At 34.3% G+C, this 12,156-nt stretch overlaps 1 protein-coding gene across 17 annotated transcripts in view; it reads right to left on the bottom strand.

Annotated features, from left to right (window-relative positions):
- The window catches only part of TRDN (triadin), a 243,505-nt gene that overhangs the window by 64,209 nt on the left and 167,140 nt on the right, over positions 1–12,156 (bottom strand). For 16 of the 17 annotated variants that reach the window (XM_084515251.1, XM_084515252.1, XM_084515250.1 and 13 more), the window contains 6 exons: positions 11,875–11,898; positions 9,159–9,209; positions 8,599–8,649; positions 3,132–3,182; positions 1,478–1,528; positions 869–907 (listed from right to left, as the gene is read on the bottom strand). In XM_084515251.1, the coding sequence (XP_084371377.1) occupies positions 869–907; positions 1,478–1,528; positions 3,132–3,182; positions 8,599–8,649; positions 9,159–9,209; positions 11,875–11,898 (267 nt within the window). The remainder of the gene's footprint in view (positions 1–868; positions 908–1,477; positions 1,529–3,131; positions 3,183–8,598; positions 8,650–9,158; positions 9,210–11,874; positions 11,899–12,156) is intronic. The other variant, XM_084515254.1, reaches the window with a different exon arrangement.

Below are 12,156 nucleotides of genomic sequence, written 5' to 3' on the forward strand. Positions count from 1 at the left end.
GCCAAGCTGTATTAAAACAATAATACACCAAATAAAAACACGCTTTGGTACTCACTGTTGAGTATAATAAGCTAAAATAAATGGTAAAATAATACATCCTTATTTTAATTTGACCTTGGACTGACAATCTAGGTTCATCCACTTTCTGCACTTCAAAGAATTCCAGAATATTTAAGCACTTTTGTAGCACTTAAGACTTTATGTTGCTTTAGAATGATAATACTGTGCAAAATAATAGCTGATTTCTGCTGTGCTGCTCTATATAACCTATGTGCACAATATGAAATAGCTGTACTTGCAAGTGATATATTTCATAACTTTCATAACTTTTTTCAGAGAAAATATTGCCTCATTATATTTCTAGTGATCGTTAGGTAAAATCTAAAGATAGGAAATAATATTATTAAATTAACTGAAGTAGCTTTCAAAACCAAATGACTGATTTTTAAGACTGACTTCTATTCCTGTGGTTCAATTGACTGTTATTAGTTAGCACATTATAAATAAATAAATAAAAAGAATAAGGAAAATCTAAGAAAAAAGTAAGAAAGAGGAAAACAAGCCCATATAGGGGGCCTAACAGTACTGCTGTTAGGACTTATATAGCCTTGAATCTATCTGTCATTTATCACACTAGTAAAAAAAAAAATCACAGTAGCAAATCATGCCATTTTAGAATCATTTTAGAATGACATAGATATGTGAAAAACAAACAAACAACCAAACCGAACCAAACCAAAAACAAACAAACAAGCAAACAAACAAAAAAAACAACATAAGATTTCATTTGGGAATATTTGCACAATTTTGTCAAAAATTTTGTCAAATAAGTCTCATGCTAAGGCCCAGCTCAATTTGTGATTGTTACCTTTCTCCTTAGTTGTAGTTGAAACCTTCATTTCTTTTCCTTTTGAAAAAGATATCAAACACAAAAATCCAAGGAGAAAGTTAGTGTTAGGAATATACACTATGCCCATCTATACTATAACAAACATGCACAACACCTCATCAAGCAAAAAGTGTGACAGAGACAGGTGTTAGGAATTAGAACTTATTTACTTCAATAAAAGACTCAAATTAAGATTTTAAAGCAAACCAAAAATAATTCCCACAGAATTAGTGGCAAAGACTGCCTTTCAAAACATTCCTGTGAAACATTCCTGTGAAGTCTATCATGAATTTAGTAACATCTCTTTTGATAATTTACTCAGAATAGACCAGCATTCCTGTCACAATATTGGCTATGCATGTCAGACAACAGTTAAAGAACAGAATAGTAAATAGTATTATTTTATCTCTGATTTGTGTAAGACACTGCTCATTTTGATTTACTAAATGTGAGGGAGATAGGTTTAGTTCCTCTTCACCAAAAACCTGTAATTCAAAATATACTGAAACTGCAAAATGTATTAATACCAACAGACTCCTTCAAGAACACAACTGGTTATTTCCTAGCCATATAATGATAATAAGTTACCCTTTTCCTTTAAGACTGCTGAAGGCCTCACATCTTTTCTTTTACCAGTCTCTAGAAAGAAACATTTAAGTATCACAAGTCAGGTTAGAGAAATAAGATGACACTTGAAAAGCAAGCAAGTCAGGCAATTTGATATGTAGAAAGTAAAAAAGATGAGATAATTAAATGGATTTAACAGCATGGAAATAAAGAACAGGACAAAACAACAAGGTCATTCATTCATGCTTGTAGACTTGGATATGTAAAATAATAAGCCTTCAATAAGTCATTAGTTTCTTTGCATTTGGAGGAAGCTATTTGTCTGTCTTTCAAGTAGGGAATGAAACAAAGTGTCAAGAAATTCTGTAGAGCAGTTGGCATCAATGGATTTTTCTTTTGCTGAACTCAAATAAAAATTCAATCTACACTGATATAATTAAAATATTAGGAATGCTGGACTTGAATGCCAGAGGTTGCTGATAAACCTAAGTGGGAGATTTCTTTATTCAGGAATGACAAAAGGACCAGTTACTCATTCAGAACTCTGTTATTCTTTTAATATAAAAGAAGCCATATGGGTACTGTTTGTGAACAAGATTTTACTTCCTGCGTATATATAGCCTTTTACAATCACAGGCAAGCTGGGTATAAAATAAGAGCAGTGCGTGTCCTCAGAATGTACAGTCACATATATCACAATGCATTGTCCAAGAACTTAACTGTAGTTTTAGTTCTTTTCTGCAGCATATGCCAAAGGATTAAAGGAGATGAGAAAAACATTGAAATTCTCATTCTCATTTTCCTGCATGTGACAAGGGAATCTCAAGGACAAAAGAAAATCCAGTAGTTGGCTAAATAAAGAAAAAACTATATTTTTATGGTGTCCAGATGAGATGCAGGGACTGACAAGCATGACAGAGAGGAGAATTCTTTAATCTCCACATGGTGCCTTGACTTTGTTACACTGAAGAATTCAGAAGGAATACTAAATTCTTCCCAGATGTGCATTATTTTGTGTATCTCTATTCAATACTACATAATTTGCCAGACATTAACTGTATGGAATACCTCCAACTTCCAAGAAAATGGATCTTTGACATGATCTGTACCTCTGCTAGATTTTGCTGCTTCCTTGAAATGATTGAGCTGTTTATGTACTCTCCAGGAAGTAGACAGTGCCCACGAATTCTAGAACTGTTTGTTTTAGTGTTCACCATATTATATATATATATATAATATTATATGACATATATGTGATATATATGCATTATATGTCACGATGCAACAGTTACGGTTTTCTCCAAACAGACACTGTCAAACAGTGTCAAACAGTGTCAAACAATCTGTGAACTCTGTGTACACAGCTAGCAAGCCAACCTCCTGCATCTGGAAAGATTAGAGATGTAGGTGTCAGTTTTGCTAATAAGTAAGGTTGCCAATAAATTCCCCAGGAAGCAAATTCAAATCTGTCAATTTAAAAGAATCCCAGGTAGTTACTATGATTGGGAGTTTATACAGCACAAATGTCAAACACAGTAACAAGGATAAAGCAAGTCAAACATGAACCTGAATGGGTTTAGTGTTCTATCTTTGCATATCCTTACTACTTAAGACCTTTTTCGAGCATTAAATAGCCATTCCAATATTCAGCTCTGAAATTCTTAACTTCACTTACCTTTATCCTTTGACCCCTCTGGATTCTTGGGATTTTTTCCTTTCAGAGACTCTGTAGGGAAGTAATTAATTTTTTGAGATTTAGAAGATAGGACTGGATTTCTACAGTTAAAAGAAAAAAAAAGTTATAAGTATTTAAAAATTAAGACTATAATTGTGAACATAAATGGGTTCAACCTTTATTTTCCTTACATCTGGTGACCACCCTATATTTTTTAAGGTGCAATAGTTATTACTAGCAATTACAATATAAAGAATATGTATCACACTTTCTGTGGAGACCTCACAGAAGAGAGAAACCAGGAAGGAATAAAGGCAAATGCAAGTAGTGCCACAGGATTAGAAATTCTTAGGGCCTTATCCAACACTTCATGAAGACAAAAGTTTTATCTGTATTCTCTGATGGGCCTAATATTGTGCTTCAGTCCTCTAGGAAACATGCTTTTAAGATCAGCAAGTACAGAAAAAAACATAGATTATGATGCATAAACCTATTATATCATATCATATCATATCATATCATATCATATCATATCATATCATATCATATCATATCATATTATATATATTTTTTCTTCTTCTTTTATTTATTTTATTTTATTTATTTATTTATTTATTTTATTTATTATTTTATTTTGAATTCTGCCTCTTGAATTCTGTTTATGTATTAGAGAATATTAGAAGGATTTTTTTTTTTTCAAAGTGGGAAAGAACATTAGAGCCTTTGGGATGCTGAGTAGACCCAATCACACTACATCTGACAGGATATAACACCTAAGGATCTAGGAAAACAACAACAACAACAAAACGAACCAAACAAAAAACCTCATGCCATTTGTTCCAAATGAAAGCAAACCAAATTTTCTTTGAAAACAGATAAAGCTAAAAGAAGATCCTTCCCAAAATAAGTTTAAAAATCATCATCTTCCTGGCTGCCATGGTATCAGGATGTGATCCCACTTATCCATCTGGTTTTAAGTGTGAGTTGTTACAGAAAATGTTGACTTCCAGTGTAGCAGAAGCCTTTGGAGAAATAACACCATTCAGTGATAAGTACTTAAATTAGGAATTTGGTCTTCACAGCAGCAGGTGGTCTCCTTCAGGGGACTGAAAAAAAAACCCTTCAGCATGAAGACTTCGAAATTTGTTGAAGGAGCTATATAATCATAGAATCATAGAATCATAGAATATCCTGAGTTGGAAGGGACCCTTAAGGATCATCAAGTCCAACTCTTGACACCGCACAGGTCTACCCAAAAGTTCAGACCATGTGACTAAGTAAACAGTCCAATCTCTTCTTAAATTCAGACAGGCTCGGTGCAGTGACCACTTCCCTGGGGAGCCTGTTCCAGTGTGCAACCACCCTCTCTGTGAAAAACCCCCTCCTGATGTCAAGCCTAAATTTCCCCTGCCTCAGCTTAACCCCATTCCCGCGGGTCCTGTCACTGATGTTAATGGAGAAAAGGTCTCCTGCCTCTCGACACCCCCTTATGAGGAAGTTGTAGACTGTGATGAGGTCTCCCCTCAGCCTCCTCTTCTCCAGGCTGAACAGGCCCAGTGACCTCAGCCGTATAAGGGAGCCTTGAGGCAACAGTTTCCCGGCTTGACCATTTTACCTTGTGTAAACACCTGCAATCTCAAACATCAGCAGTCACTATTACGGCCACAGGCATAAACCATTGCCTTTGGCCTGGTGGCTTTGGTGGCACCAAATACTTTTTTTTTTTTTTTTTGTCTTGTTGTCATGCATGTAGTCCATCTACCTGAGCTTTCCTACAATTGTAGCGCCTAAAACAGGTTTGGCACTTTAGAGTCTTACAACTTTTGGATGCAGCCATCAGTGCAGGACACTTTCCACAGTGCATCAGATTCCCCAACCTATGAGACAAGGCTACTGAGATCAGTTGTCCTGCTTCCCTTCCAGGGATCAGGACTTCATCTTCAGGGGTTTAAACAGGGACTCCCTAAAGGTTGCTCAAACATCTGCTTTTAGACCACTTCATTGCTGGTCCCAGAAAGGGAAAAACAAAGATACCTTAAAGCCAACACTCACCCTGCTGCTTTCTCCATGCATGCTACTTTAGAGGTGAAGCTGGGAAACTAGGAAAATCATATCAGAAGATGCAGGAGCAGTATGCAAACTACAGGATAAAGTTCTGGTTTTCATGCAAGCAACAGCAACAAATATATTGATGTAAACAGGGGGAAATATTAACTGAACCAATATTGTGTTTCAGTGCTTTCTGCTTAAGATCTGTGGGGGATTTCATTTCTAGATAGGCAAGTCCCACAAAAAAAACTTTAAATGGTTAAAGAGAAATATGCGTTGTATATGTTATAAGTTAAGATAAAAAAGTGCTATGGGCAAGATGTTATTTCACTATATTTTTACTTTAAAAGAAGCAAATGAATTGCTTTGGCAAAAGCAAATCAGCACATTTGTTTCTTCAGTGACAATGTGTTATTATGTATATGGCAAGAAAGAAATACACACTATTGACTTATTTCCCCTACTGCTCTGTGCATAAAAATAAAGACTTATTATCCACATACAACTTACACAAGAAAAGATGCAAAGATATCCTAAAGCTTAGCAAAAGCAAACATGAGGGAAAAAAAAAGGAGCATTTGTTTGGAAAACATATCATGCAACACAGAGCATGAGTGAAATTACAGTACATGGAGAGCACAAATACTGTTACCTTAATAATTCAATATAGTGCATTTCTAGTGGATTTCTTACAAAAATTCAGTGAGGAGTTATGTACGATATATCATAAGCTTTTAGTGCTACTCTTAGAGACTCTAGATGAAGGAGCTTCTACTCTGATTAGCTGGGCAAGATATCTAACAAACAAACAAACAAAAAAGAATGGTAAATTATAGCTTAGGGTTTTCTTGGCCTCACATTATTTAGATATACTCATGTCAACAGCAAATAAACTTTTATATTAATTATTCTAAGTGGTCTTCTTTACTTCAGCTGAAAAGCTAGTTATAAATTCAAAAGTACTCCTGAGTACCTTTTTATCACAAGTACTCTTTTATCACAAGACAAGGGAAATATATTCTTTTAGTGTTCTCCTTTCTTACTGTCAATAAAACTAGACTTTAAGATTCAAGATAATTTATTGACCTCATAAAATAGATAGGGTAACACTGTGAGGTTGTGAACTGTAGAGTATCCTAGAGAGATCTCCAAATTCAGGGATTTATTTTTCCTCTCTCTTCTTTAAATACAAACACTCTACATCACTTTAAGAAAAATAGCCTGCTTTATGGTAAGGTTTTTGGTTTGGGTATCATCCTTATTCATTAATACTTATGTCATCCTTCAAAGAAGGGTATGGGGTATGCCTCTTGTACTGCAAAAGGTACCAGGCAAACATTAATCATCACAAGTTTTTAAGAGTTTATTTAAAAATGTTCCTTTATTTGGCCATACAGGAATAGTAACAAACTCCCAAGATACATTATTAGGATGTGCGTACAATCTTAAAGTCCTTATATTTGCCAGTAACAGTGAAAAGAAGGCCCCAATAAGCTGGTCAGCCTCTGTAGAGGCCACTGAGGAGACCTGAAGAGAGGACAGACAGGTAGAAGTATGACATAAGTGACAGATATGGCTTTGATTACTCTATAAATTATAGACGGGGTGAACATGGGGTGTAAGATGAGTGGTTAATAGTACTAAATATATGCTGAGTAATCCAAAACGCAGTAGGAAAAGCACATAGTTTAGAAAGGCACTTTTTTTTTTTTCTTTTTCTCCCTTTCTGTACAGCTATGTAAGTTCTTCCTATAGGGTCTTGGCTGCCAACATGTTTTGAACTGAGCTAGTCAGGTAGCTAATCAACACCCACATTTTTAGACACAAAGACTGAAAGTTTCATGCCTATTATAGGAAACAGTGATGGCTGCATCAGTAGGCACTCTCAGGACCTGAGGGTTCAGGCTTCACTGGACTGGACGTCAGCATTGCTGCAGCCACTCAGAAGCCTGCAGGCTGTATACGACTGTACTCAGCAGTAAGTAGTAGGCCAAGGCCTTGCTGTCAGCAGCAGTATTGCATTGGGACATATATGACTGTATTATATGATGTAAAGAAAGTGGTATGAAGCTCAGTCTGGTAATATGTTGGAATTCTTACATAGATTTTTGTCTTACTGTCCTAAAATGTAGAAATCTGATATAATACAACCTGTGTTTAATGACTGCCCCTTTATGAAGACCAATTGAAGAAGGTCTAGACTCCTCTGTTGTATTAGAAGGACCTGTTCAAATAGTGATTGAAGTCACTCACACCTTGACTGAATTGCTAAAAGTACTGCCAAAGGAGCAGTCAGTGAAGAATGAGCTAGAGAAGCTCATTCAGGGCTGGCAAACTCATTTCCATCGATTCCAAAGAAACTTTTGTTATGAAGGAAGTGTTTTGGGACTCTTCTCAAAATGCTGAGCCTTTTTGCTCCATGCAGGTCACAAGTATCCATTTGAATTTTCCAGCACAATCACATCAGCGAATAACAGCAATGGGCAGCCTGTGGAGACACCCACAGGACTCCAGGAGGGTTTTGATACACAATTCTGGCCCATATAACCAAGCTCATGTAAATTTGGCCAGTGTACATTAGGAATAGAATGCATATGCACTAAAATTTATTTTTCATCTTTTCTGTGGTGCTTGAACTAGACTCTTCATTTAGTTCTGTGTTAGAAATAGTATGTAATGACTTAAATTTAAAATAAAGATTAATATGCCTATCTATACAGTAGCTCTTTTTATCATGAAGAACCTAAAGATCATCTCAGAACATAAATCACTTTTCCTTTGAAATCCACCTATCTCTGGAAAGGAGGGAAGTGATAAAATTAATAAAAAGCACCCAACAAAATAATGCGTGTAAATAAATTCACCAGAACTAACAATCTACTTACTCTGACCAAATTAAAAAAAAAAAAAATAAAATAAAAATATAAAGGAAGATGAAGGAAGATTCAGACAAACTCACATATCTCAGGTGGCTGACTGGATGAAGCTATGAGTTTTCACAGAGCCCAGAAAGCCTGTTATCCAATCATGGATAAATAAATCCACTCATGGATTTGTTCTTACAGCATCCACAGATTTATGCAAGCATTCAATGCAAACTTCACTAACTGGTTCCTGTTATTCATATCATTCAGAAAAGAAAAAGATCTTAAGAAACATCTTAACTCAGAGTGGTTTTGTGATATTTATTTAATTACTTTTGAGACTTTTGAATATTAATTGATTTTCAATATTCTATTTATGTCTTTGTTTGTTTGTTTTTATTATAAAACGTATATACATTTTTAGCCAATTAAATATTGTTTGGTAAGATTTCTAATGGGCAAGATCTCTAATGATTTTTAAGTTAATATCTTCATTCTTCTTTGTGTGTCTATTTGTTTTAAAACAAGTATTACATTCTTTTGTGTATCCTTACCTTTATCTTTTAAAGCTGCAGGATTCTTTCCTTCCTTTTCTTTAGTGTGTTCTGTAAAAAAAAAAATAAATTATGAATCTTCAAGCTAGAGTGATAAAAGGTTAACATCTAATACCCCTGGGTTAACAATTGATTGAAAAACTGTTAGTTTCTCAATGAGCCATGATACCAACCAGATGTGTAGTACAAAACACTGTCTGCACATTGTGCATGCTAACAAAGTGAAATTATGAAAATTTCTTAATTGTGATGAAAGAACAAAGATCACTCAAAACTCATTTCACTTTGCAGCATTTAACAGCAAATGTTCATAGTGTTCCTAAATTCTGAGTTTGGACTTCAGTGGGCTTTTACAAATATTTCCTATTAGCTGTTTACAGAACTGTTTGCAATTCTTATAATGCTAACAAAGTTTTACCACAAATTTACTGAACTAGTATCACACTAATAATTTGTTAACTAAGCTATATATTATGAACAAAAGCCCAATGAATTGCAAGATTTTTTTCTTGATGCAAATATATCTTTGGGTGTTATACAGTTTTGTCCTTCAGTTTTACCTTTATCTTTTGTAGCAGCTGGAGATTTCAATTCTTTGTCTTTTCCAGGATCTGTAAAATAAGTATTCACACCGACAAAGTGACAGTTAGAAGCAATGAAAAAATGAGATTTAATCTTAAGAGAATGAAGCATCTAGATCATGTGAGAGACTACATCTGTAAATCAGAATAAACAGTGAAAAGCAGTGAAGTTGTACAAAATTCACCCATTTTGGTTTTGAATGACTGTAGGTCACAAAATGTGTTTTATTGACTTAACTATGAAGTCTATAAATTTAAAAGCTTCATCTTAATATATGATAAGGATACTTTAACTTTCTTAACCAGAAAGTACAAAACAAAACCCCACTTTTTGCCAGTTTTGATTTATTAGATGTGGCAATAGGTACTTCCCTCATCTGGGATTGTTCATTCTTGCTAAGCAAGTCCAAGGATCTCTCTATTGAAAATATTCTTTTACAAGGATTAAATGCATGTTAATTTGAGGGCAACACAATAGTGACAAATACGAGGACAAAGAGTTATTTTTAATCTGCCTACTGACAAGTAGTGGAGATGGCTAAGCCACATCCTTAATAGACACTGGATGATGAGGGATAGTCCCTTTAAAAAGGCATAAGAAATAATCTGGTCCAGACAGAAAGCAAGAATATTATTTCAGACGAAACATGAGACTGTGGTTCTGGGCTAATTAAACCAAAGATTCCCTCACCCTTCTCCAAAAGACAACAGATTAGGCTGTCCAAAAATAGAAAGAACAGATTTGGACTTTGAATTCTGAATATTAAGTACAGACTACTGGTTACAGTGGTTATATATATTATCTGAGAAGCAGTAATTAACTGGCATTTCCCGGAAAAGAAATACAATGTTCTTCAGCAGATATGAAGAAAAAAAGAATCTTTCTATTGGGAAACTCAGAAGCAATTCAGTGACAGAAATGATTAAAGATCTGTTACAAGATCCCCTTGGTTTCTGCACATGGGATACAAGCTCAAGACTCTGAGTGAGTACGAAGTTGTATTGTGTTTAGCAGATAGATCTGAAACTTCCAGAGCTACAGTGGCTATCCACAGTAATAATTATTTACTTCCGGGAATCACACACAATTTACAAAGTCACTTTTGTTATGGAAACATGGAATGTGTCCAATGGCAATTTATCATCATTATCAATAAAGCTTCTTGTTCATGATTTATTATTGGACTCTGTCTAAGAAAAAATAAGTTTACAGGGAACCTACATTGAAGGAATTCAGACATGATAAAATTGTATTTATATCAGAAGTAACCATCAGGTGAAAAAACTGCATTTACTGTTGACACTGAAAGCTGTCTTTTTCCATCCTCACCATATCCCAGACATCTGCTTCAGAAGCTGCCTCTGCTCTCCTGCTTCTACCTTCAGGTTTTGTGCTCAGGATTTTATTATTCAGTCACTAATTTTCAAAGTGAGAAAACAAACAATTCATTGCAAATATCCATGAAACATATAGGGAGGAGCTATGTATTTCTAATAGTCCTAATGAAAACTGAAGTAACACTAATATTTAAATAATTAGTTAATGACAGTGGTCAGTGCTAACAGAAAAAAAAAAAAAATCAGCGAGAAGGCTGAAAGATATGTCCTTCTGTGCTCATGAATTACTGAAAATTTCTGAGAAGAATTCCATGCTCTGTACAATGCTCGTTACAAAAAAGGGAGTGTGGAAGATGCAGACCTCTCATTTATGATATGAAAAAAAGAATTTGTGTTTAAACCAAGTAACATAGAAAAATAGTACACTATTATGCTTTGAAAAAAGCATATATGTTTGTAAACAAACAAACAAACAAAAATGTAATGCACAATATAAATCCATCATGTTCAAGAGCCTGTCTATAATAACTTACAGTTTTTGTGCAAAATTAAGAATATAGTTATCTAAACTGTTGTAAAAAAATGTTATTTCAATAATACATTTTTATTAAAAAAAAAAAAAAGAACATTAATCAATTCTTAACTGCAAGTTTAAGTCAATACTGACAAAACTTAAAGTCCCAAGTGGTCCCCAAATAAGGGTGCTTTGGAGACTTTTGTCATCTCCAGGAGAAAAAATTTGCTTTTAGGATGGTGACACAGATGATGCAGAAGAATTTGAAGAGTGGTCCAGGGATGACCTGTAAATATTAACTTAAATAATAAATAAACACTAGCTGTGTTGTAGGACTGAACTTGCTGAGGTCTATTAGATAGTCTGGCAAAACTTGCTAAAATAACAACCTGCAGCACAAATCCAATAGAAGAGCCTTTTCCTACTTGCTCTGTATTGATTTTCAGTGTTAAGCTTATATTGAGATCAGACAACATAACTGAGACATGTAGTGAGCCTAACAGATTTATAGAGAAGAACTGTGTGTGAATAATAAATAGACTTTGTATATATATAATAAATGTAATAATAAATAAACTTTGTAAATAAATTTACCATGCTTGCATGGCACAAGTGTCTTCCTTTTGACAAGGAAGAATATACAGTAATGGGACAAAGCTTCTTTGGATTAAATAGACTAGCATTTCTCCACATACCCATTGTTCTAGTCTGTTTAATCAACTATAATCTACAATGTCCAGTAGCAGCAGGAATTTTAATACTTTTTTTTTTTTTTTTTTCCCCATCTTTAGATCTGACATTGATTTAACGAATTAGGAAGAAGTATCTAAATATTTATCTTACTTGCTTGTTTCATCTTTGGTTTATCTGAGGAAAGAAAAGAGAAGGGAAGCAGATGTAAAAAGAGAAAACAAATAAATAAATAAATAAATATTGTAATACATGTTCACACAGGAAAAGACTTTTTAATACAAACAGATATTGAAAATATGTTTAAAGAAATGTTGTCCCTCACTGCTTAAATACAGCTTGAAAATTATTTCCACTCCATTGTTACTTGATAGTTAATGTGAAAAATGTTCATGTTTTTCACCTAGTACCTTGCAGACATGCAACCAAACATAA

The sequence above is a fragment of the Aythya ferina genome (assembly GCF_964211825.1).
Source record: "Aythya ferina genome assembly, chromosome: 3".
Lineage (NCBI taxonomy): Eukaryota > Metazoa > Chordata > Aves > Anseriformes > Anatidae > Aythya > Aythya ferina.